This window comes from Anser cygnoides, chromosome 33 (genome assembly GCF_040182565.1).
Source record: "Anser cygnoides isolate HZ-2024a breed goose chromosome 33, Taihu_goose_T2T_genome, whole genome shotgun sequence".
NCBI lineage: Eukaryota > Metazoa > Chordata > Aves > Anseriformes > Anatidae > Anser > Anser cygnoides.
This window is the reverse complement of record NC_089905.1, coordinates 2559942-2583038: the sequence shown is the minus strand read 5'-3', so window position 1 is coordinate 2583038 and position 23097 is coordinate 2559942. Positions and strand designations below refer to the sequence as shown.

Sequence of the window (23097 nt, the reverse complement as noted above, 5' to 3'; positions counted from 1 at the left end):
CAAGAAGTATTTTGAAAAAGTTCTAAACCTGCTCATATATAGGTCCAATTTCTCATTTGAGGCAAGTTTACTCTTTACAAGTGATTCTGGCTGGCAGTGAATCTTTGTGCTAGAGGCATATGTCCTGCAGCATGCCTCATGTGGGTTGTTCACAAGGTGCATTTAAATTGGTAATTTCCCACATGCATGCAGTAAATACATCCTGCTTCAGACTGGCATTCAGGACTTTAAATAAAATTATAGGAGTTAGTTTTCTGTTAACTAAATTAGCCATCTATCATCTGTGATCTCAGGCAGGCACAAAGTTCCTCTAATCATCCAACTTTTCTTATGCCTTAGGGCATAACACCCTATAAACCAGGAAAAAATGCTCTTTACCCACCACTCTGAACAGGTGTAAGCTCAGAGCTGCTGGGGACCTAAGGCTGACCCATGGGAAGTGAGCATCAGTGCTATTGTCTGATGGGGCCAAGTGATAAGTCTGCGCTCCAGTTCTGTGATTTGGGACTTCTGGAGTCACCCTGACGTTCTGGATGGGTGAGCGATAAAGCTGTCTGGTCATTGTAAAGGCAGGGAGCCCTGCAGTGACTGCACTGGGGATGCAGCCCATGGAGGTGGAGTTGTACTGGAGCTCAGGCAACTTCAAGGCAAAAACTGAAGCTGAGGTGGTGCCCAGGTGGCTCCAAGCAGAGTGATAGAGGGAAGTGGTGTAGATGACCCTGTGACAGGCCTGGGGAAGCTGGGGTCCATGGAGCAGTCATAGCCCCCAGGTGGTTCCAGTTCCCTGGGCACTGGATGGGGATCACACCCTCTGTCAGAAGCAATAGCACTGCTGGTAGCAACCTGAATGGGATGTGGGGAAGGGAAGAAACAGGTAATACATAAACACTGCTGTATTGGCAAGCATAGAGAGGCACCTGATGTTATGGCATGAGCTGAGGATTTCACTCAATTCCTTGGCTTTCCATCTTTTATCCTGCGTTGCCTCTTCCTGTGCATCTGTGTGCTTAAGCACTTCCACAGTGTGCGTGCAGGTGGGAAAAGTCTTGTGTGCCTGAGGGCATCCAAGGGAGATAAGCTGTATTTATTGTGGTGGGAGACTCAAACCTTTCTTAATGTTTTCCCTGGGGAACCCAGCCCTTTCTGCTGCTGACAGCAGCTAGCAGAAGGATTATAAAAGGCGTCTCAATGGTTTTGCCAGTTTCAAAGGGTTGTACTGATTTGCTGCCCATGTGTCCTGCTAGGAGCCTAGGGTGGAGGCTGCTATCCTTACTGTTTTACCAGGGTGTCCTGATCTGACTCTGTCTTGCTCAAACTGGGGCAAAAAGAGGTGAGCTCGGAACAAGGCAGCAGGTCAGGCCAGTCTCTTGGCTGAGGCTGCTCCTTCCCAGGCAAGAAACGGGATCTGTGGAGCTTGTCCTCTGCTCTGGCTCAGTTCAAGGTCAAATGCTTTATGTGAAAGCGTCAATGAGGATATAAAGAAATGGGCTTTGGATTGGAGGAATAACATTTGCAACACAGGGACTATTCTGCTAACTATCATTGTTTCTCTGCCTATGAAAATGTTTCCCCAGTCTGTTCCACCGGTTAGTTTCTTACTTTTTCCTCCACTTAGCTATGTCAGCTGAGAAGATGTTCCTGTGGCTGTCATAAGAGAAGGGGTAGCCATGTAGGGTATCTCTCAAAAATCAGCCCAGAGGTGCCCCCTCAAAGTCGCTTCTACAAGATTTTTGACTCCTGGTGATGTCTTTGATGTATAACTGGGCTTGCATGGGATCCATGCAGTTATGTCTAGGCTATGCTTGTTGAACCACCTTGTTTCATGCCAGATTATAATCTTTAATATTATAAACCTAAATCAAGACTACTTGGTGTTCCAAGGTGACACAGTACAGGCTGACAGGAACTGCTTGAATAACCTGGCTGTGCAGTTTGCAAAGGAGATGATCTCTTCAGCTGATGGTCATGGCTTAGTTGCCTTCGGTCTTTTCTGTTAGGTGTCTTTCTCCAAGCTTAAGAAGCATTGCTGTCTTTCCTTGGCAGACCACCTGATTTTAGCTTCCACTCAATTTTTCTTTTTTGGAAATTATTTTTCAAACATAGAACCTAGCTTGCTCCAGGTGTATGTGTGTGGTAGTGCAGACAGTCAGCTGATGCCCTTTTCTGGAGGAGTGTTGTGTAAACCCAGGGTCATAGGTTAATTAAAATAAGGTAGAACTTCGTCCTACTTTGGGAAACAAGTTGGGGCTGGAGCATTTTTGAAGGACATATGATGTCCTCTAACATGTGGAGTTTAGACCTCCCTCTTACTGTATGGTTGTATGGAGTGGCACTGCTGCTGGTGCCTTCACAGTGGCATGTCAGCAAAGACAAAGGGAGAAGAGGAGACAGCTGATAATATTATGCAGAGTCATTTTAATGGAGAAACAGACCAAGAAGTTACAGAAAGAATAAGTTTGCAGTTTTACAAAAGGGTCTTCAGCAAGTAGTGTGTGTCTGATGCCAGATGATGCTCTCTCCTTGTGGAAACGGTGGAGTTTGGCAGTCCGGACAAGGTTCTTGCTCACACTTTCTCATAAGTCCTGTTCACTGCTGTATGAAGCACAGCATGAATGTATAACAGGAGCTTCTGTACATGTTGTCTTTGGAGAAGTTTGTTGTGAAGCAAAGAGGAGTTTGTGGCAGTTGAAGAAATCTGCTTCCCATTGACACAGGACTGCTCCTATTACTATGGCACTACAAAATGACTGAGAATTAATTTAAAAGGCAATTTTCCATCAGCATGATGGAAAGGTGCCTCAATACTTGCTGTAATTCAAGTTGCCCTTTAGAGTAATAGCTGAAGAAATTCTTAAAGATATGAGAGGGTTACATATGGGGTAGTCTTAACGAAGCCTGGCACCCACACGCCTCACTGAACCCAGCCAGAGGTGTGGGGGCCCAGCATTTCTCAGCACCGTGACCTTAGCGATGAATCTGTCTCCTGCATTTCATTTCTCGGTTTCTCTTTCTGCTGGTTCAGCATAGATAGCAGCTTCAATAGCTGTATCTGTTGCCAAAATGAGAAAAGAAGGGGTAGCCATACCCAAAATTGAGGAAGTCCCCATTCCCATGGTAGCCCCCGTAAACATTCAAGCCTCTGCTGCCATACAGGTTCCCAAAGCTTCTGTAGCCATATGGACTCCCATATCGGTACTGGTCCCGGTAGAAGCCATACGGGCTTCCGAATCGGTAGCCATTCAGGCCCCCAAAGCTGTACTGGTCTTCGTAGCCAAATGGCGAGTAGTAGCCATCGTAGTAGAAGTCCCTGTTGAAGGTCATTGTTGGCTGATGTGGGTAAACCTGAAACACAGACCAGGGAGTAGGGTGAGCACATTGGCTGCTGGCAGCAGGAGGGAAGGCTCAGAGCCCCGGTGGAGCAAAGGAAATGTGCTGGCGCTGACCACGCTCCCTTCTAAGGGTTTTACATCCTCTTAGCTGCCTTGTTTATCTATCTAATCCTCTGAATCCGCCCAAGCTTTTTTCTCTTTGTTCTCATCTTTTGATATTGGCTGACAAAAAAAAATATTCTTTTTACCAATTGAGAGCTGACCTTTCCTCTAAAGTCAACAAAATGTGAATAAAACAAAGAAAAATATGCCACTTCAGGTAGCGATGCTGATTCACATCAGACTGACAACACATCTCATGCATCCCCCAATCTGGAGAGCCATGGGGTGCTCAACCTGGCATAAACTCAAAGAACACAATGAAATGGAGGAACTTCCTTCAAGGATGTCAAAGTAATAAATGTTTCATAATTTTTTATCTAAGGATTTGAATTCCCCACTCCTAAGGAAAATAATCTAGAGTTGGAAATTACTTACGACTTCAAAATTATGTTGGCTCCTTACATTCTGCAGTGCTTTAACACCTGCTATTAAATAAACACAGGAAGAGCAAAACAAGTTCCAGTGAAGGAATTGCTTTCGAAACGAGAAAAAGAAACTGCTTACAGAATATCCATGTATACATGTGCATGTATACAGTGTTATGTGCATGTACACAGCAGAGCCTTTTAAATATGTCCATGCACACACATATAAATATTTTTATCGAGACATGCATACAGGTGTAAATACACGCAAATATATATATATATCAAAAAGTGTAGAGTAGAGTCAGTATGGACTTACCCGGTTCACTGAGGAGAGGAACTCAGGAGAAGCGAATAAAACTTCGGAGTTCTGGGTCCGTATATATACCTTCCTAAACTCAGGTGTTAGTTATACAATGGATCTTGTTGCGTGCATTATTCCTTCAACTGATGTAATCGGAGTCAGCGATTTTCATATTTTCAAAGTTTGATGTGATGACACACGTCATGCCTTCAGAATTTCTTTCATCTTAAAACAAGAAGAAATGGGCTCAGCACATTTCTAGTAAAATTGCATGGAATTCTTTGTAGTTGGATGGATGGGATGTTTAGACCATTACCGGTTGCGCAATCTGCTCGTAGGTACACCGTTTACTTGGCTTTTGCATCTATGGTGCAACACAGAGGGGAGAAAAGGAATACATTTGTTTTGGTGTGTTGAGAAGTAGTGCTTCAGTGCTAGGTTATAGGTTGGACTATTTGATCCTAGAGGTCTTTTCCAACCTAAATGATTCTGTGATTCTGTTCAGCAGCATTGTGACCTGTACTTAGTGCCTGATGATATTGGTGGGGGTTCTCCTCTTGCCAGCGGCTTTGGTTTTGTCTCAAGTTCCACAACACTGATTTTGAAGAAATTTGTCTGCTTCTGCCTTAAGAATGTTTCTAAATATTTCTTCCTGCTTTGAAAAATATATACTTTTTTTTATTTTTATTTTTTAAGCTTTTGACTTTTGTAAAACATAGTGCATCACCTTATTAGGACTTGGGAACAAGAGACCTTGATGTATATTTTAAGTGACCATATTATTAAAACTGGGGGTGTCTTTTGGTGACAAACTATTAATATTTAAATACTGCAACACTTTGCAAATTGAAAACATTAATGAGTGTTTATGAAGTGCTTTGGTATTCAGAATTCTGAGGAAGCCTCAGCATCCTGCTTGCTCATTATTATCCTTATTTTATATTCAAATTAATGTCAGAAATTAGGTGAAGGTCATACAAGGAGTTCTGTAGCAATCTCTAGTATTCTTCACTATTGTACCATATTTGATGTGTGAGGTCGATTCTTTGCTAAGAAAATATTAACATCCAGCCTTGGAAAACAGTATTTAGTACACCTCTCCAAATCCTTATCATTTATTATTTTCCAGGGCAAGTTCATACTTGTTTTCTCCACTTTATTCTGCTGACCTCAGAGTCACGTCCTCTAACGAATTGAAGTGCAAACGATGCCATATTCGTATTTTTGCTGAAAACATTTTTTCTGCTCATGTAGCAGCATGACTTTTATTCACCATGAACATTTTGGAGGAATGCAATTAAGATTTATTTGTAGTTTGTGCTGGTCCTGTTTGCTGAAGTTGCTAAGTAGCTTAATAGAAAATTCCTAAATAAATGTTTGCACTTCCTTTAAGCAGGAAGCCCCTGCCGTAGCACATCAGAGTTTCTGATGAACAATATTTCCAAATGTAAGAAGATTTTACTTTTTTACTGAAATTTTATCTCCCTCCAATGGCTTTGGGAACTTACAAATGCCTTTATATAATACATAAATAAACTTCAGTTTTGACAGTGGAGACAATAAAATGGTATCAGGAATGTAGTTGGCCCAGAACATTTTAAGATGAAAGAAACCTGTAATATATGTGACATATGGGAGGTTGAGAACACACTAATAATCCCAAACAATGAGGAAAATTATATTAATTGAAGATATGACGTGTACAGGCAAATTTGTTTTCCAGCCAATAAGGCAACAAACTCTTTGAATATGCAGGGCGTCTTAGATAAGCCAGGAGGGCAAAGAAACAGTATAAAAAGAGTTCAGAGCTCCAGGCTCTCCATCAGCTCTCTTGCCTTCCTCCTCCTGGTGAACTCGGTAAGCCTCTTCTCCATTCAGTCTCTTTGTAAGGCTTAGAGATTTTGGTCTGCTAGTTTGTTGGGATTGCAGCTCCTCTGAAGTGTAAGATTTCTCCGTGCCTCGTACCTGTGCATACTGCTGTGCAGGAGCTGGCAGGCTCAGAACTTTAGAGCTGGGGCTGAAACTCTCCTGGTCCCGTCGGTACTTGGGATCTTTGGCTCCTGGTTATCAGGCAGCTCTGCAGAGAACTTAGAGATTTACAGAAGGGTTTCCCTGCTGCGGCCCTCACTGGGTTCCTCCATAATTCTCCTATTTTATTCAGAGGGAGGTCTTCTGGTCTGTTTAGCAGGACTGGAAATCAAACTGATGTTCCGATGTGTCAATGGATTTGTAGTTTCTTGTTTTTGCTGTTAGCATTTGCAGATCCCAATTTCCCAAATTTCCCAATTTGCAGATTCAAAATCTGTGAATTACTGCAACAAGTCTTGGAGCTGTTGTGGTGTGTTATAATGGCAAACACCAGATACTTTAAACTTTACCTTTACTTAAAGCTCTCTTGAAGACAGTCTTGAAGGATTTGGGAATGTAGAGCTTTATGCAAAGCTGATCTCCTAAAAGAAATTGAGGATTGATTACTCCTTACCATATTGACTAAGAAAAATCCTGAAGCAAGCAGCAGGGAAGTTTTGAGCTGTAACAGGTCTATTCCCCAGCTGGTAAGCAAGAAAGGAAATTAAATGGTTTAAAAAGAACGGATAAATGAGAAAGCTAATGATGGTAGCTGGGTGAAGATGAGAAAATGGAAATGGGAGAAGGGATGTAATAAGGAACCAAGGAAATTGTCAACATTTAGCTTCTGTCTTCCATGAAGAAGGCTTTGGGCTCTGAGGCTGTTACCACCTAGAAGTGTTTCTCACTTTGGCTTTCCTCCCTGCTGCTGCGTTTCAGGTTTGCCTCCATCGCAGAAAGATGACTTTCTTCCAAGGCCAGTGCGAGGATGACTGCTATTCTCCCTGCAGTTACGGGGGCCTGTATGGCTACCGGGGCTACGACTGTGGAAGCCCCTGCGGCTACCGGGGCTATGGGAGCCTCTACGGTTACCGGGGCCTCTATGGCTTTGGGGACCGCTATGGCTTTGGTGGGCTGTACGGTTCCCGGGGCTTCTATGGCTATGGGGATGGCTATGGCTATGGGGGTCTGTATGGCGGCTATAGGGGCATCTATGGCTATGGGGACTGCTATGGCTACCCAGGCTTATACAGCAGCCGCTACGGCTACCCCTTCAGTTCACGATACGGCCAAAGATACGGCTACGGGAGCTGCTACCCCTGCTAAACCCAGCGGGAACGTTCCTGAAGTGAGGATCAACCCCGGCCTGGCAAGCATGGACTGACGGCGAATCTCAGTGGCGGTGTTTCCTGATGCAGAGAGCCCCAGCGCCAGCAGCCACCCTTCTGCAGGGGCTTTGAGTGCTCTGCACCACTGCCCAAGTGCTTGAAATGTTTTTTTTTCCTGCTTTGTGTCTGCTTGCTCTCTTACGTCCCATAGTCTCCTCTTGATCTGCTGTTGGATCAAAAAACTTGCTTCTCATCAATGTTATGGTTCTATGTAAACTCTAGAAATGCTGCTGCAATATCTGGCTTTTATGTTTGTTGCAGTGATGTATTCTGAATGAATGGTATAGGCAGGGTGTAATGTGTCTTTGGGAATGTAGTCTTTCTGTCCTGTACACCTTTAAAAGTATATCTGCTTTTCATATTAAAAGTTATGCTTCATCAGTACTGTACTTCTGGTTTTATTTTTCACTTTCATTTCTTAAATATCTTGAAATCAAGAGCATCACAGGTGGGGTGTCTGAAAGTTGTCGTTAACTTTGTTCACTCCTGGATTCTTTCTCAGAGCCTTGCCCTCCTCAAACTGGGAAACATGGCCATTTGCAGCTGCAAGAAACTTCAGCTGTATCTCTGATGTATTTCTCAACTCCAGGCTCCTGCTTTGTGCACTCCAAAGAAATGATTCATTTAAAATGCTTAGGTGCTGCAGAGAAGGCAAATCAGGTCCTAGACTGCATCTGCAGGGGCTTTTCTAACAGGCAGATGTGATCATCGCACTTTAATCAGTGCTTGTCAGGAGCACCTGGAGCCCTGTGTCCATTTCTGGTCCCATGATTCAAAAAAGACAAGGACAGACTGGAAAGGGTCCAAAGGAGATGATCAAAGGTCTGGAGAACCTGCCTGGTGAGGAAAGACTGGTGTAGTTTGGTCTGGAGAAAAGCAGGCTCGGGGGGACCTCATCACAGTGTTCTGGTACCTAAAGTGTGGCTAAAGAAGATGCAGGCGCTGTCTTCACAAGGCCAAACAGGGAGGAGACGAGGGGAAATGTGTTACAAGCTGCACCAGGAGAGGTTTTGTCTCCTCAATACAAGAAACTTTTTACAATGAGGTCAATCAATCATTGGAGCAACCTACCCAGGGATGTGGCAGAGTGCCCACCACTGGGAGGGTTTCAGTATGGGATTGGAGAGGGTGCTGAAGAGCCCCATCTGGGCTCCCCTTCAACAGGGCAGGTTGGGGCTGGTGATCTCTCAAGGTCCCTTCCAACCTGGCCTGTTCTGATACTGAAGACATCATAGGCAATTGCAAATGCATGTACTTGCTGGCAATCCTGTTTTTAATTTTGGAATAAGCTCATGTTCTATCTGTTAGGGCTTCCCCAGTGGAGAGGGAGGAATTTGCCCTTGCAAAGTAAATACGTTGTTGGAAGTGGATCTCCAGCAGCCAGCACCTCCAAGGTGAGGCAGCAGGGCACATGTGTCTGTCAGGTCTGGAGAGTGGGTTCAGAGCCTGTGCTTTGGAAGGAAGCTGGGTCACAGCTGATTTTTCCTATTTTTTTTTTCCAAGCGAATTTTATGGGCAGAGGGCTGACTTAAGCAAGAGACTGCGGCTGTGTGGGAGGACAATGACGGCGCTTTCTCACCGCTTCCCTGGCCAGGGGCAGCTGGCAGCCGAGAGCTGCCAAAATGCCCTGGGGACATCGAGTGTTGTTTCATTTGTTTTGTTTTTTTATGAAAAGCTGCCTTTTTTTTTTTTTTCCACCTTTCGTTCTCAGTCTTCCAGTTTTCAGCCCCTGGATTTATTGAATTATTATTATAATTGCACCCAGGGAAATGGATTTTGTCTACCCAGCGTGGAAGATTGAGGCAATGTTTTAGGTTTTCAAGGCCACCATCAAGACAGTGAAAGTCACCACTTCTTCCTTGACACTTTTCCTATTGAATTTAACGTAAGATTTATTTATAGATGTATAAAATTCCACTGGCTGCTACAGCAATTTGTCTGTTAGATGGTAATCTGATTGGAAATTGTGATTCTGAAAGAATATTTGAATATGGTTTGTGGGAATAGGAGTATTGTACTCACTTGAACTTTCTTTTATGTATTCTCAACAGAGGTCTGGGACTAACTCTTCTATTTTAAAACATAAAAAAGACCATCACAGCCTTATGCTGAAATATTTTAACCTTACATCTGTAATAGTTTCAATTAATAAGGGAAAGGGAGAAATTGTGGGATTTCTCAGATTTCTGAGGAGTAGAGGGAGGAAAATGGCACGTTTACTTGGGCCAGCTTCAATGAACATGGAGGGGTATAAAGTGCTCTGCCAGCAGAAGAGGCAGGCCCCCTCCCCTCCCCCCCCGCCCCCCCCCCCCCCCCAATGCTACTGCTTTCAGTGTATTCATGTAGTCAAGGGACAGGCGAAAGAAGACTGGAACTTTGATTTTTTTTTTTTCCATACAGAAAAATTTTAATGCAATAAGAAAAGAAGTTGACACAGATACAGAAAGATTATAGTTTTGGCATGCTGAAAAGAGCTAGAGTAGATGAGTCACTACACTATGCTATACAGAACATTCCTTTTTGTGAAAGCTGTGTTGCTCGTTCTTAAGGTACTTGTAAATCCAGATCAAAGGAGGCACAGCCGTCATGTTTCTCCATTACGCAGTACTGCAGCACCTTACTGGAAGTAGTTATTGAAAATGCAGATGACACAAGAGCTAATTTTCACTGATGCAGAAGTTCTTTAACGCTGCTGTGGCAACTGGAAGAAGCTTCAAATGAACTGCAGATAGTTCTTATTGCTGCCAAAGGGGTCTAAATGCAGGAGACTATCAAGAGTAAGCTCGTAGCTGAGAAACACAGGAACAAGGAGACAGAAAGTACAGCAAAAATAGAAATGCAGAGAAATTCTAGAGAGCAGCCAAGCTCTCCGTTCTTGGTAGCTTCAGTTGCAGCCGCAGGGGCTCAGCACTCCTGAAAATGTCGCCTCTGAGATGATCCATCGGTCTGTGCTTGCCGGGTCGGGGTAGATCCTCACTGCAGGTTCCTGCTGGGTTTATCAGGTCTAGCAGCACCCATAGCTGTAGTTACAGCAGGATGGGTAGTAGTAGCAGGTGCAGCAGCTCCGGTAGCTGCAGGGGCTGTAGCAGGAGCTGTAGCAGGGACTGCAGCAGTAGCTGTAGCAAGGGCTGCAGCAGTAGCTGTAGCAGGGGCTGCAGCACCTGTAGGCCCGGTAGGAGGTACTGACGGACCTGTAGCAGGGGGAGCAGCACACGTAGTAGCAGGACATCTTGGGGGTGGTGGAGGGAGGTAAACCTGAAAGACAGCAACAGGTAAAGGGTAGGCTCAGCGTGCAAGGCGCAGCACCAGCGGTGGCTGGGTGAGGTGGGGGATTTGGAGGGGTACTGAGCAAATGGCTCAGTCTTGGGATATTCTTCTGACATCTATTTTTATCCAGCCAATTGCTGTTCTCCCCCCTCACTATGTTCAATGCTGAGACACAACTTCTATTCTTTAGCTTCTCTTCTTAAAAATGAACCTGATACCTTGTATTTTTGGACTTTGGCTACAGGAGATTCAGTTTGCAGATAGAGACATCCAAACATATGTGTGGGAGCGCTTGGTGTCCAAGTTCCTAGGATGGGCAAGCTGACGTTAACCCTGACAGCTAGACTGACTGCAGCTCAGGACACACACCTGTAGGTGTTCTAATGTCTGATGAGAATCCCACACAGCATTTTAAAAAGTTTTTAGATGCATTCATGTACAGTACGCCAAGTTCAGTGTACTGAAGCCAGAGAATCACAGCCCGGTTGAGGTAGGAAGGGACCTCTGGGTCCCTCTGGTGCAAGCGCTGCTCAAGCAGGGCCACTCACATCAGGGGGTCCAGGGCCACAGATGGACCTGGTACCAGTGCTGGTCCTGGGCACGTTTCCTAGGACATAATCTCCTTGTTTGGCTTTAATCTCAGCATGTAAACTACTCCTTTTTCTGTCCTACATCACTTCAAACACCTTTCAATGTCAGCTGTAGCAAGGATACTGAAAATACTCTGCTGCACAGTGAGGTGCTAAGGTTTAATTCCTCTACTGCTGCATGTCAGAGCTGCTCTGGTGACTTCAGAGAGAATAAAGCAATTCCCATGTCCAGCCTGCATTACTTACTGCAACATCTTTCCATAAAATAGCTGTTTCTACATCGCGCAATGCACATTTCTGCCCATTATCCAACATTTCAGCTAGTGTTGAGAGTCACCAAGTCAAAAGAAATAAGAAAATTTCTTCAGCTGTTTAAATGGAATAGAGTAAAGCTGTTGCTTTCTAGTATGTGAACATAAAACTCTTACTAGGCTTCACAGCTCGCTAACGTTATCTGAATTCCTTGCCTGAATGTTGGCTCATCAATGCCCCCCTTTTTTTTACTCTAACAGCTTAAAAAGTACAGGATAAAATATTTATACCAATATTACAAATCAGAGAATGTTAGTAAAGGAGTTATTTCTAAGTTAAAAGAGTCTCTAAGAGAACGGGTTCTGCACTTACCAAGTTCACCGAGGAGGCTAAACCAAGAGGAGTGGTGTGAGGAGCAAGGGGGTTGCGAGTGCTTTTATACGGTTTCTCAGACCCGTGGAAATAGGTGCGATTCTCCACGTGCTTCCATTCCCTGGTAGTCATGAAACACATTTCGGAAGTACATCAACAGTACAATTGCTATAATTGTTTTCCTCCGCATTTAGGACACTTTTCGAATTCCTCGGGTAACACATTGTGATTACTACCTGCGAGATTCCTTCATCTTAAAACTTTCCAGGATAAGTGGGTTTCTGGGAATTCTCACAAAGGAGGACAGAATGAAACTGGAGGATCTGCGAATGAAACTGGAGGATCTGCTGAACAGTACCAGTTACACTGCACATGGAACTGGGGAGCACATAGACTTTCTTTCTGCATTACGGCCCTACAAGGGAGGCAGATAGAGCACATTTTAAGGTGACTTAAAACACCTGAGGTGGAAAGAGGCATTATAGCATGTGCTTAGGGCTTTTACCAAGCATTTTGATTCATTTCCGTCTCAATTAATGACAGGCGTTCCATTGATTCCTTTAGGTTCTTCTACTGTCTATAATTTGGCATACACACTATGAGATGGACAGGCCAGGGCACAGGATCAATTAAATTAGCATCTGAGCAATGTGTCTAAGGTTTAATGCCTTTTTCTAGGGGTCTGTTTTCTCTCATTTCTGGATAAAATTCTTAGAAAACCTTGCTCAAATCAATGTCTTGTGATTTTACAGCTTTGTCGGGGCAAGTTTTACTGCACGACCTGGTAGTGCAGAACAAATCTGGGTTTTCTGCTGGCCTTTCATAGGGAATGCAATAGTGAAAAGGGGAAGAGCAGTCTTAGGAAGGCCGTGGAGGCTGGGAGGATGGGGACCGTGCTTTCCTGACTGGTAGGAGGCACTTGCTGGGGAGGCTGGGTGGAGGCTCTGCCTGCAGCGAGGTCCTGCCGCGTGCCTGGCTTCCACCAAGCTTCAGCTGAATGAAAAGGCTGGTGAAGTGCTAAAAACTACCCAAGGCAAAAGGGCTTATACTAAGCTGAGAAGGGAGAAATCAGCCTGTTTTTTTGTGTGGTGTGTTATCCAGTGAGATACAGCTGTATCTCCGTGCCAGCCTGCGCCGTGCCAGGATGATGACGAGTGTGGTGCTTTAGTTTGACTGAAAACAAAAAGAGCTCAGCTCGGGGATTCCCTCCCTGTTCTGTTGTTTATTATACAACATCGCGGCACCTAACAAACCATTAATATTTAAATAATACAAACATTGCTAAAGTAAGTCCTTAATGACTGTTTTGGAAGAGCATTGATACCATAAATTCTGATGAGGCTCAGCACTTCCAGAATGTCTGTTATTATCCTCATTTAATATGCAAATTAGAAATGGCTCACTGCAGTGAAGGTCAAACAAGGAGGTATTTGAAGAGAAAAAAAAAAAAGAATGCTCTTGGCTTTATGTATTGTGCTCTGCCTCCTCTGGGAGGGTGGTGTTAGATGAGGTTGAAAACCAGCACCAATAAAATTTGGTGTAAAATAATATTTAAAGTTTTAACTTCTAAATATGCTGCTAACATGAGCATTATAAAACTTCATTTACATTTGCATTGGTGATAATAATAATTTGGTGATATCCTGAATGAATTTTTTATGGTATGAGCAGGGACAATGATGAGATATAAACTATGTGATTCGTTTTTTCCCCTCTCCATTTTATATATGTATATAATAGTTCCCCAAATGAATGTTGAACTTTTATAAATTTCCTGGTTTTCTGTAGTGAACTAAACCAAAAAAAAAGTATTCAAGGCAAAAACTAAATGTATTTTAGAAGAGGAGAAAGTATCTATTTTTCTCAAATAGAAAGCTCTTTTACAGGCACATTATGAAGCAAAGGAAACTGAAAAAAAAATACTTGCCTCTTCAGATACTCTAGCAGTCTAGCAGTAGAAATTTTTATTCATTGAGGAACAGGTGGTGCACCAGGTTTTATTTTTTGGTGCATAAAACTTTTAAGTGCATACAGGTTTCTCTCTTTTTTTTTTTTTCTTTTTTTTTTTCCCCTCGACTGTGGACCACCTAAACTACTGTGCCTAAACACTACTGTGGACCACCATGTGGCCAGGTATACCTGAAAGCAAGTGTAGTGGGATAGTAATGAAATCAAATAGGATTCCATTATCTTCTCAGAAAATATTTTATTTATTATTAATATTAATAACATAGAATAATATAGAATAATAAATAATTGTTATTAATATTTTAACACCCTGAGAATGCGTAAATCAAAATAAATGACAAATAAAATTCCTTCTAATTCAGACTGCATACAAGTTTAAAGTGTTAAAAATATCCCAGATGTATGAATTTTGATTCTTAGTCATCTCTAGTCTGAGGATCTGTTAATCTTTTGTCTATCTCCATCTTTTGTTCTATCTCCAATGACCTCCAAATGATAAAAAAACTGCGGTGACCCAAAAAGTTTGAAGCGAAGGAAGCCTGTAACCGTCACATTGTCATGCGGAGATGAGAAGGAAGGAATGACCCCTGATGCTGAGGAAATCAATTATATTAATTGATGTTCTGGCGTGTGCAAATACATTAATTTTGTTGCTCTTTGTGAAGGTAAGACGATGCACCTGCTGCATTGCGGCCGAGGCCAAGTCCCTCACCAGCAGCTGGGGAGAACTGCAATGGCTATTACTGGTCCCCAAAAGTTAAAGTTGAGATTTTTCAGTTACCTAACTCAAAATTAATAAATTATTTTGATGTCCCAAGTCTTGAAAATCAGAAATTGAGCTCAGGAAGTGTAAATCACTAATGCCTCTAATTCTGTACCTACAAACAAGAATAATACAGGGTAATGCCCTAAATATACTTAAGACACAGAGTGGCATTCAGTCAGTAACTGGAAACATAACTTATAAAAAATTTTGTTAGGAAGATGAGGTCAAATGCACCAAGGAAAATATATTAAGACATTTAGTTAAGAGCCCTGATTCATGAGAACATTGCATGTTTGAGGGCTTTAATCCCCATAAAACTTAAATTGCTTTTTGTCGTCTTCATTTATCAAACAACTGATTTTTTCCTGCATTATTTCTTCGTTTGGTTTACTTTTCCAGGCTGCATTGTAGCAGAGTTTATTTCAGAACTAACATATGTGTAAATATGTTTTTAAAAAAAAACCAAACAAACACAAAAACTTCTGAAAAGGTTTGTGAAAAATGTTGACATTTTATTTCAAGATGGATTTTTCTATTTTGTCTTTAACTTTTCAGCTATGCTAAGTGCATAGTTATTTCTCCTAACATACCAGTAATAAGATTATATACAAATAATAAATGTTCTAGTAAATACATACAGATAGGGTGTGTGTGGGGGGGGGGGTACACAAAAAAAACATAACTTTTTCAGATGTGATCCATTTTTCCCAGTTTATTCTGATGTCATGTTATGGCTGTACAATATTTATTGAAAAAATCTACTAATTTCATTTTCTTTCTTTCTTTTCTTCTACTTTTTTTTTTTTAATCATGAAATGTATTTCATAAAATTTTAAATATTTTTATTGAACATTGGGAACAAGTAAAATAACATGCAGTATTATTACACAGTAATACACAGTATTGAAAGACAAACCATTTACATTTTCTTTATGTTACTCTGGAACATATGAGTCGCAATATATTAAATCAACAGATAATTTCTGTTAAACATTTAAAATAAATTTATGCATAAAATGGAGCTACTTTTAAATGAAAACCAAATACCTTCAGACTCTTGAGCTTGCAGTCCCTGACCAGCTGAGGGAAACATGTCCTTGATTTGAATTTTTACTGTTGTATCAGGCGAGAACATTTTCAGTGTTAATCAATGAAACAATTCAGCACAGTGACCATGAAAAGCCTTTGTTAGTAGGTTATTCGTCTGAAATCATTTTCCTGAAGTACACAGCGTGCTCCTGTAGCCCAGGCTGGTGAATTTTCAAACCAGAGCTTGCTTGATGTTTTGGCAGCTCACCCTTGGACTTGTGGGCTTGTTTTCTTCATATTTCTCTTCTGCTGTGTCCTCTGCCGACCTGTTGAATAAGTGGAGGTTCTGATGCATTTCTATGCTCTGCTTTTACGTGGATGCATATTCACACGAGCCTCACTTCTGCTGGAATCAGTCGCACCTGGCGCTTAAGGGATGAGGCAAGGAACCTGACAGCTGTCCCTTCCCTGAGCACCTAGCCACCAGGGAACATCAGCACCAAAGTGCCTAAATCCGCCTCCCACACACAGACTGGCATTGGCTGGAGAGATGAAGTTCCTGCAGATCGGGAGGAAAAATGCCTCCTGTTGGAAATCTTGCTGTCTTTTCGTGGCTGCAGGTGGCTCCAGCCTGGGAACCATCCCGGTATGTTCATCCCTTTGTCATCATGCTGAGAGTCACTTTTACTTGCGGCAGCTCTTCTCCCTCCCTGTCACATGCCCTCCTGTTAATTATGGGGAAGGATGACTTCCCGTCGTAGCCTCGTCTTATCGTGGGAATCCGCCTTCTTCTTGTCCTCGCGCGTAAAACAGTTCTTCCCAAAGGCACGGGCTGGCAGGCAGATGTGTGCCTAAACCCAGCCCTGGCAGGGAACCGTGCCGGCCCGGGTTGCACAAGTGACATTGGCCATGCAAAATAGTCTCTGTTGGAGAAATGGTGATTTTTAAACCTTGTTGTGCACTGGGAACAGGTGAATGTGAGCTCCCACGTGGTCTTGTATGGGGCATCTGTTTTGGGAGCTGCAGAAAGCTAAGGGGGTCTGGCATTTTGTGTCACTTTGATTGCTTTTTGAATCCTTAAATGTAGCACAGCTTGGGCTGGATCTAATCAGCAAATACTTATTTAATTTTTGTAAGTCTTCACATTTCTAAGGTAGCATTTTGGAAAGAAACAGCATTTTGGTGTGTTTTGTGGAAGAGGGGCAGAGTTAAGACGAGATGGATGTGACTTTTCAGGACCGTCTTGAAGGAGACAGAAGTTGAGTTGTCCAATATGTCCTCTGTCACCTCAGACTCCACAGCTGCTTAAAACTGCCAACCTTAAAAGCTAGTGGCTCCTTTTTGCCAAATCTCAGGTAAATAATTAAAAATGCCAAGTATAAAAAAAAAAAGAAGTTAAAATATGACAGAAAGCAGTAGTGTGATGCAAGATCTTTTAATGAGAATAAGAAGCACTGTATACAGCAGTTACAACTTGTAGTGAAGCAGACAAGGAGGAGTATCCAGAGATTCATACATTCTAGAAGTAGAGTTTCTACATCTTGCAGCAGATGCTTTGCTCTGGGGCTGCAGTTGTGCAGTGGAGCAGAGCTGTCACCGCAGTGCGCGGCAAGGATCGGCCACTCTGGTCTGCATCTCCTGATGCAAAGCTGCACATCAAACATACAGTATGTCCACAAAGATAGGCTATGAAGGAAGAGCTGACCCTAAAAGCACGTTATGCGAAGCAGCAGAAGACATTATAGAGAGTTGCTAAGTGCTCCAGGACATTCCTGACTGCAGTCGTTGTCACGGGAGCGTTTCGCAGGTAGAATTCATACAGGAGCCGTAAATCGCTATTTTGCCTTTAGCAGGGGTAGCAGGGGTAGCAGCTCCCATAGCTGTACCTCCGGGTGTAGCGAGTGGAGCAGGGGTAGTAGCGGGAGCTGTAGCTGGGGTAGCAGTCGCGATACCCGTACAGGCCCCCGTAGCCACGGTAGCCGCAGGGGCTCCCGCAGTCGTACGTGCGGTAGCTGTACACGGTGCCGTAGCTGCACGGGGAGTAGCAGGAATCCTCACACTGGTTCTGGTAGTAGTAAGTCATCTTGGTGCGATGGAGGGAGGCAAGCCTGGAACACAGCAGAAGGGAAGAGGGTAAGGTCTGCCCCAGAGACCAAGCAGCAGCTTTTGTCTTGTAGCAAACCCCACAGAAGCTACAAGAGGAGATGAGAGCAAGGAGAACAGGGGAACCAACCAGACATCACCACTCAGTGCTACACCCTGGTTCCTGCTCACCCAGCTCACTCCTGTCTGTGTGTTTCCCTTCTTTTCCTCCTTAATAACATTTCATATTGCTTTTCCTTATTGCCCTTGCCTTGGAATCAGCAGTCTGATTTAAAACAGCGCTGTACAACTGTTTGGTTGGATTAGGTTCTCTGTGAGGATTTAGCTGTTTCTGCCTGTACCAGTGTCTGACCTTTCCCCAAGGACTGGAAGCGAACAGCCCCCAGTTCAGTAGTGGATCCCACCAGCTGCTGGAGGTGAGAAAAGATGCCAGGGAGGGAATCCTCCCTTCGTGCAAGTCGGCAGCGCTCTGCTGCAAACGGCAGGTTCTTTGTTCAGACCTGCATCAATGCGTCAATTATGAGTTGAATATATACTCGCTTTTTGACTGAAATAATTGGAATAATGTTATACCTTGTCCGCTTCAAAATAAAGAAGACTGAGATGCTTCTGTATAGCGTAAAGTAAGGACATTTCTGATAGCACAGCTAGATGCAGCAATCTTGTAAGCTTATGCAGCTGTACTGATATGCCATTTTTAACAAAAAGAATTGCACTGGCACAGCTGTGAAATCACAGCCTTTTTTAACTACCCCTTTACTACAATATAACAAACAGCATCTATACAGCAATAAAGATGTTCTAGTAAGTCTTACTTACCAAGCTCAGTGAGAACGTAAGTCCGGAGATGCGAGTAGAGAGCCCTGAATTTCTCTCCCTTTTATATATCTATCTGACGAAGCCTACTGTGCTTTAAACTTGTATTCATCACAAAACAAATTTTCTTATGCACGTCATTCCTTCAGTTGATGTAATTGTTTTTCTTGGTTTGTGATTATTAGTCAGTTCTTGGCTTCCAAAAGCATGACATTGCATTGTAGTTTCTTTCATGTTCAGACTTCCTGAGTCAATTATATTTCTAGAATTGGTGTGGTGAAATCAGAGCTATAACAGGAAAGGGAAGGAAGGATATTGAGAACAGAAGTGATTGACACTAGCAATCCCAGTTTTGGAGGAATGGATGGATTTCAGTATATGAAATCTGCAATGATTCTGGATTTTGTAAGAAGAAAGAATTTCTTTCTTTCTTTCTTTTTTTAAAAAAGTAATAGTCCATAGAAAACATTTTTCCTGTTTGTTTGCTTTTGTTTCATAATTGCATTTTTTAGGTCAGAATATCACAATTTTTACAATTTTTATTTATTATTTGTTTGTATTATTTCTAGCTCAAAAATAGAAGTACGAGAAAGATGTTTGGAATAGAGGAGAGATCTGAAATGTTTTTGAATAATAATAATAAGTAGGAGACAAGACTTTATGAGAACAGTAAAATGAAGGCTGTAGAAATTAATAACAAATATGGCTTTCAACCAGAAATGCTGATATTTGAAATTTCCAGGCTTTGCACCATATACAAAAAAAACCCAACAAACAAACAAACAAACAAACAAAAAACCTCACAGGCTCAGTCTACTGGAAATCTTTTCCTAGCAAGGTAAATGCAAATGTAATTAGATTCAAAAATAATCTGATTTTTTTTTTTTTTAACTGTTTACACCTAGATCAGAAAAATGATTCATGCATTAAAAGGAATGAGATAAAACAAACCGGAACATATCTGTGTAATAACTGTATTTTTCCTGAGAAGTCCCCCAGATGCTAATATTGTTTAATGGGACAACTTTGTAATGTTGTTGAGGTGTTTAACTTAATGTTGTTAATGACGGTGAATAATGCTGAGCCCTGTGAGCACAATATGACCTGGTAAGCAGCAACATCCCGGTCTTTCCCGGTGACCTTCACCTCAAAACTGCTGTTTACTTGCATCTAAAGGATGGATAATAACAGGCATGACAGATGTTCTGGGCCTTTCTCTAAATTTTGAATATCAAAGCCTTCATTAATACTGATTAAAGATTTCCATGTACAAAGAGATTTATTATTTAAATATTAATGCTATGTTACTGGAAAACGCCCCAGTATTATGTAACACAGTTAACTAAAAACGTATATTGGGTTATCCTATTTCTGTGCGTTATTAAGGTTGTAATTTATAGCTTTGGAATTGGGTCTCTGAAAGATTTTTTTTTTCCTAAAAAGACGTCATACGCATACCATTTTAAAGTTTATAGGCCAATTTTCTAGCTGAATCAATCAGCACAGCAATATCCTATTGCGTGATGGCATCAAATCAAAGAGATGGTCTTTTCCCCTTTGCTAGTCACAGGAAATGGTGGAAGGGTTTGGTAGGAACGCGCTGTTTCACAGGTGATTAAAGTTATGAAATACTTGAAACGGAGAGGTTACATCTTCCACAGGAATTTCAGAAAAAAAATGCACAAGAAAATGAATGGGGCAAAATGCACAGTGAGGCTGGGCCTCCAGAAAAATGGGATATTTGGCAATTTGTATGTCTTTGCATATTCTTTTGACTTACTGCTGTACAGTACAAGTGAATCCAGCGTGATGATACCAAAGCTTAATTGCTCTATTTTTGAGATGAAAGAAGGAAACCTGCAGGGTGTAGCCTGCATGTCACAGCGCCGGACCAATAATCAGAAACCTTGGTGAGAACCGGTATATCAATGAGAGGAGTCATGAAGGAAGCAAAATGTGTTCGGTAATTGGAGCCGACCCGGGTGCAAGCATGCCCTTCATGCGCTGGGCGGGACTGGGTGCTCTATAAAAGCCCGTGCTGTTGACAGCATTGCATTCGCCTCTCCTGCTTAGCCTCCTTCAGAAGTGGGTAAGTCAGAATAGATTTAAGAAACCTAGTGGAAAATGGAGAGATGAGTTTATTACTTTTTTGCCCCCTCCTTTCCCCCATCCCTCTTTAAGCTGCAGATGCTATAAATTAATGCATTGGGAATTAGGGTTGTGATTTGATGAGCATTATTTATACATAATAGTCTTTTCTCCCTGTGTCTTGATAAATATTTTAGTGTTTCAGTCCCGTACATATCCTTCTTTTCCCTTAAAGTCTTTATTTCGGTATGTCTGTGAAGGACTTTCCTGTTTATTCCCTGATGGCTCCCATACAATGCAGGCAGCATTGTTCGTGATTCCACCTCGCATTGGGATGCTGCAGCCAGTGGGGCTGGGCAGGAGAATTCAGACAGGCTGACCAGGATGGAGCATTATGGGGAAGACTCAGCATTAAAATTCAGGATAGAACAATAGACAAGCACAGAGAGTGTCAAGAAGCATGCCTGGGTTTGCTGGCTTTTTCTTCTGCTGCGTATTCGCAGCATTCATTTGAGATTTGCTGTTAGGAGCATCTCCTTACAGACTTTCTTTCCTGCTGTGTTCCAGGCTCGCCTCCCTCCATCGCACCAAGATGACTTACTACTACCAGAACCAGTGTGAGGATTCCTGCTACTCCCCGTGCAGCTACGGCACCGTGTACAGCTACCGCACGTACGACTGCGGGAGCCCCTGCGGCTACCGTGGCTACGGGGGCCTGTACGGGTATCGCGACTGCTACCCCAGCTACAGCTCCCGCTACTACCCCTGCTCCACTCGCTACACCCGGAGGTACAGCTATGGGAGCTGCTACCCCTGCTACCCCTGCTAAATCTAGAAGGATTTAATGGGAAATGAGGACTGAGACTTAATATCTGGATTCATGGACTCTGTTACAGGGATGGCTTGTGGGAGCTCTGAGTCCAGAACAGCGACTGAAGGCAGTAGTGTTTTGGAGAGCTCAGTGTTTCTGTAAAAATTCTTCAGTGTTCTTCCAAAATTTTGTTTTGTCTTCTTCCTTTCCTACTGACTTCTTTACTCCTTGGGTTCTGGTAGTGTGATGAAACAGGGCATAATGGAGTGTAAACAACATCTTAACTTATTTATAGCTCTTTCCCAGCTAACATTAATGAAAGCTGGAGTTTAGTGCCCTGGTCCTCCTATGGGTATGTTTCTCAGTTCCCTGCTTTGGAAACTATACCAAAGAGAAAGTGAATCATTTGATTAATTGAACTAAAAAAAAAAAAAAAAGGAAATTGATAGTAAAATGCTGCTGTAGCAGCTCAAATGGCACCAACAAAAATAGGTGATTTTCTGCATAAATTCATCTCTGCATGTATTCCTCCTGCTTCTGCTTTCTGTATCATATTGGATTTTGATTGTGAGCTTTATTCTTATTAAAAATGTTATAGCATCATTACTTCTTGTTTTTTCCTTTTCTGACTCGCATGTATGCAGATTTTTGCCTCCAGCTCAATACATTTTGGTTGGTTTTCCTGAGATATAGTGAGTCCTCTAGCTTTTATGTAGTTTTTCAGCTGAACCTGAGCTCACCTTTGTCAAACTAATAACCCAGTAGTACCTTATAAAAGGAAGTGACCCATTATGGAATTTCCTAGAAAGGATTTGGAAAGATTCCTTTAAATTTGCCTTAGCATCACACTACATGCCTGGACATTGAACATAACAGCTACCAGCACCACATCTTAGTGGCTTATAAGTGCATAAGACTGCCTGTGGGCAAACCCATTTTAACTGGTGAGTAAGCCAAAAATTTGGAAGAAAACCCTGCTTTTGTCAACTGCTCTTGTGCTGGCAGTATCTGGAACACTTTCTGGATATAAAGACCTTACTTGTTATAGAGCAGAAAATTGCACACTTTCTGTTCACCTCGCTAACTCATAAAGACAAGTGTTTGCAAGTGTTACTGTAAGGCTTCTTTTGAATGACAATGAATTGGCGTGCATTTCCCTGGCTGCACAATCACGCAGTGGTTATTAGGGCGAGATCCCTTGATGCATCCTGAAGTGACTATTATTCATGACTGAAGTACCTAACTGGCAGCAGTAGTAACCTCTTAATAGTATGATGCTGTAACAACGTCTAGGCATAAAATAGCCAGTGAAGTGCTTTGAAATCCCTATTAAACGCTAGAACCTTTATTGTGAATGTAATTGCCATTCTTTGAACACACACAGAGGCACTTTGATGGCGGTCTCAAAAGAGGAATAGAGCTCAATTGTGCTACGATACACCTGGGTGCATGATTATAAATTACACTGAACACCTTTGCAAGAAAAGCTGTGGGTTATGCTTCCAGCAAGTTCCAGGACGGAGCTTTCTCATGGCTTCTGAGGAGCTTGTTTCCAGGAAGGCGCTCACTGACTTTGGTGCCTGACATGTTTGTTCCTGGAGCACAGTGCAGATTGCTGCTCAACCCGTATCTTGACATT

The 23097-nt window shown here is 42.5% G+C and overlaps 4 protein-coding genes across 5 annotated transcripts; 2 read left to right on the top strand and 2 right to left on the bottom strand.

Annotated features, from left to right (window-relative positions):
- Positions 1-2717: 2717 nt before the first annotated feature.
- Positions 2718-4316, bottom strand: LOC125180248 (keratin-associated protein 19-3-like). Of its 2 annotated transcripts, none has more exons than XM_048049288.2 (2): positions 4176-4316; positions 2718-3342 (listed from the first exon to the last, which is right to left on the bottom strand). In XM_048049288.2, the coding sequence occupies exon 2, from the start codon at positions 3319-3321 to the stop codon at positions 3037-3039; it is 285 nt and encodes a 94-aa protein (XP_047905245.1). In that variant the 5' UTR covers positions 3322-3342; positions 4176-4316; the 3' UTR covers positions 2718-3036. The 2 variants fall into 2 exon arrangements, with proteins under 2 accessions (XP_047905245.1, XP_066842224.1); XM_066986123.1 differs by lacking the exon at positions 4176-4316 and adding an exon at positions 3867-3891.
- Positions 4317-5875: 1559 nt separating this feature from the next.
- On the top strand, positions 5876-7785 carry LOC106049108 (keratin-associated protein 21-1-like). The gene is made up of 2 exons (XM_048049234.2): positions 5876-6017; positions 6948-7785. Exons 1-2 carry the CDS (start codon positions 5910-5912, stop codon positions 7332-7334), a joined length of 495 nt encoding a protein of 164 aa, XP_047905191.1. The 5' UTR covers positions 5876-5909; the 3' UTR covers positions 7335-7785.
- A 9476-nt stretch (positions 7786-17261) lies between these two features.
- Positions 17262-18720, bottom strand: LOC125180249 (keratin-associated protein 20-1-like). Its single transcript, XM_048049289.2, has 2 exons — positions 18563-18720; positions 17262-17748 (listed from the first exon to the last, which is right to left on the bottom strand). The coding sequence occupies exon 2, from the start codon at positions 17721-17723 to the stop codon at positions 17487-17489; it is 237 nt and encodes a 78-aa protein (XP_047905246.1). The 5' UTR covers positions 17724-17748; positions 18563-18720; the 3' UTR covers positions 17262-17486.
- Positions 18721-20491: 1771 nt separating this feature from the next.
- LOC125180247 (keratin-associated protein 20-1-like) lies at positions 20492-22061 on the top strand. The gene is made up of 2 exons (XM_048049286.2): positions 20492-20648; positions 21215-22061. The coding sequence occupies exon 2, from the start codon at positions 21240-21242 to the stop codon at positions 21474-21476; it is 237 nt and encodes a 78-aa protein (XP_047905243.1). The 5' UTR covers positions 20492-20648; positions 21215-21239; the 3' UTR covers positions 21477-22061.
- Positions 22062-23097: the final 1036 nt, after the last annotated feature.

Coding starts and splice junctions, on each gene's coding strand:
- LOC125180248 (XM_048049288.2), bottom strand. CDS start 3,321: ATGACCTTCAACAGGGACTTCTACTACGATGGCTACTACTCGCCATTT.
- LOC106049108 (XM_048049234.2), top strand. CDS start 5,910: ATGCAGGGCGTCTTAGATAAGCCAGGAGGGCAAAGAAACAGTATAAAA. Junction 6,018..6,947: donor TCCTCCTCCTGGTGAACTCG/GTAAGCCTCTTC, acceptor GCTGCGTTTCAG/GTTTGCCTCCATCGCAGAAA.
- LOC125180249 (XM_048049289.2), bottom strand. CDS start 17,723: ATGACTTACTACTACCAGAACCAGTGTGAGGATTCCTGCTACTCCCCG.
- LOC125180247 (XM_048049286.2), top strand. CDS start 21,240: ATGACTTACTACTACCAGAACCAGTGTGAGGATTCCTGCTACTCCCCG.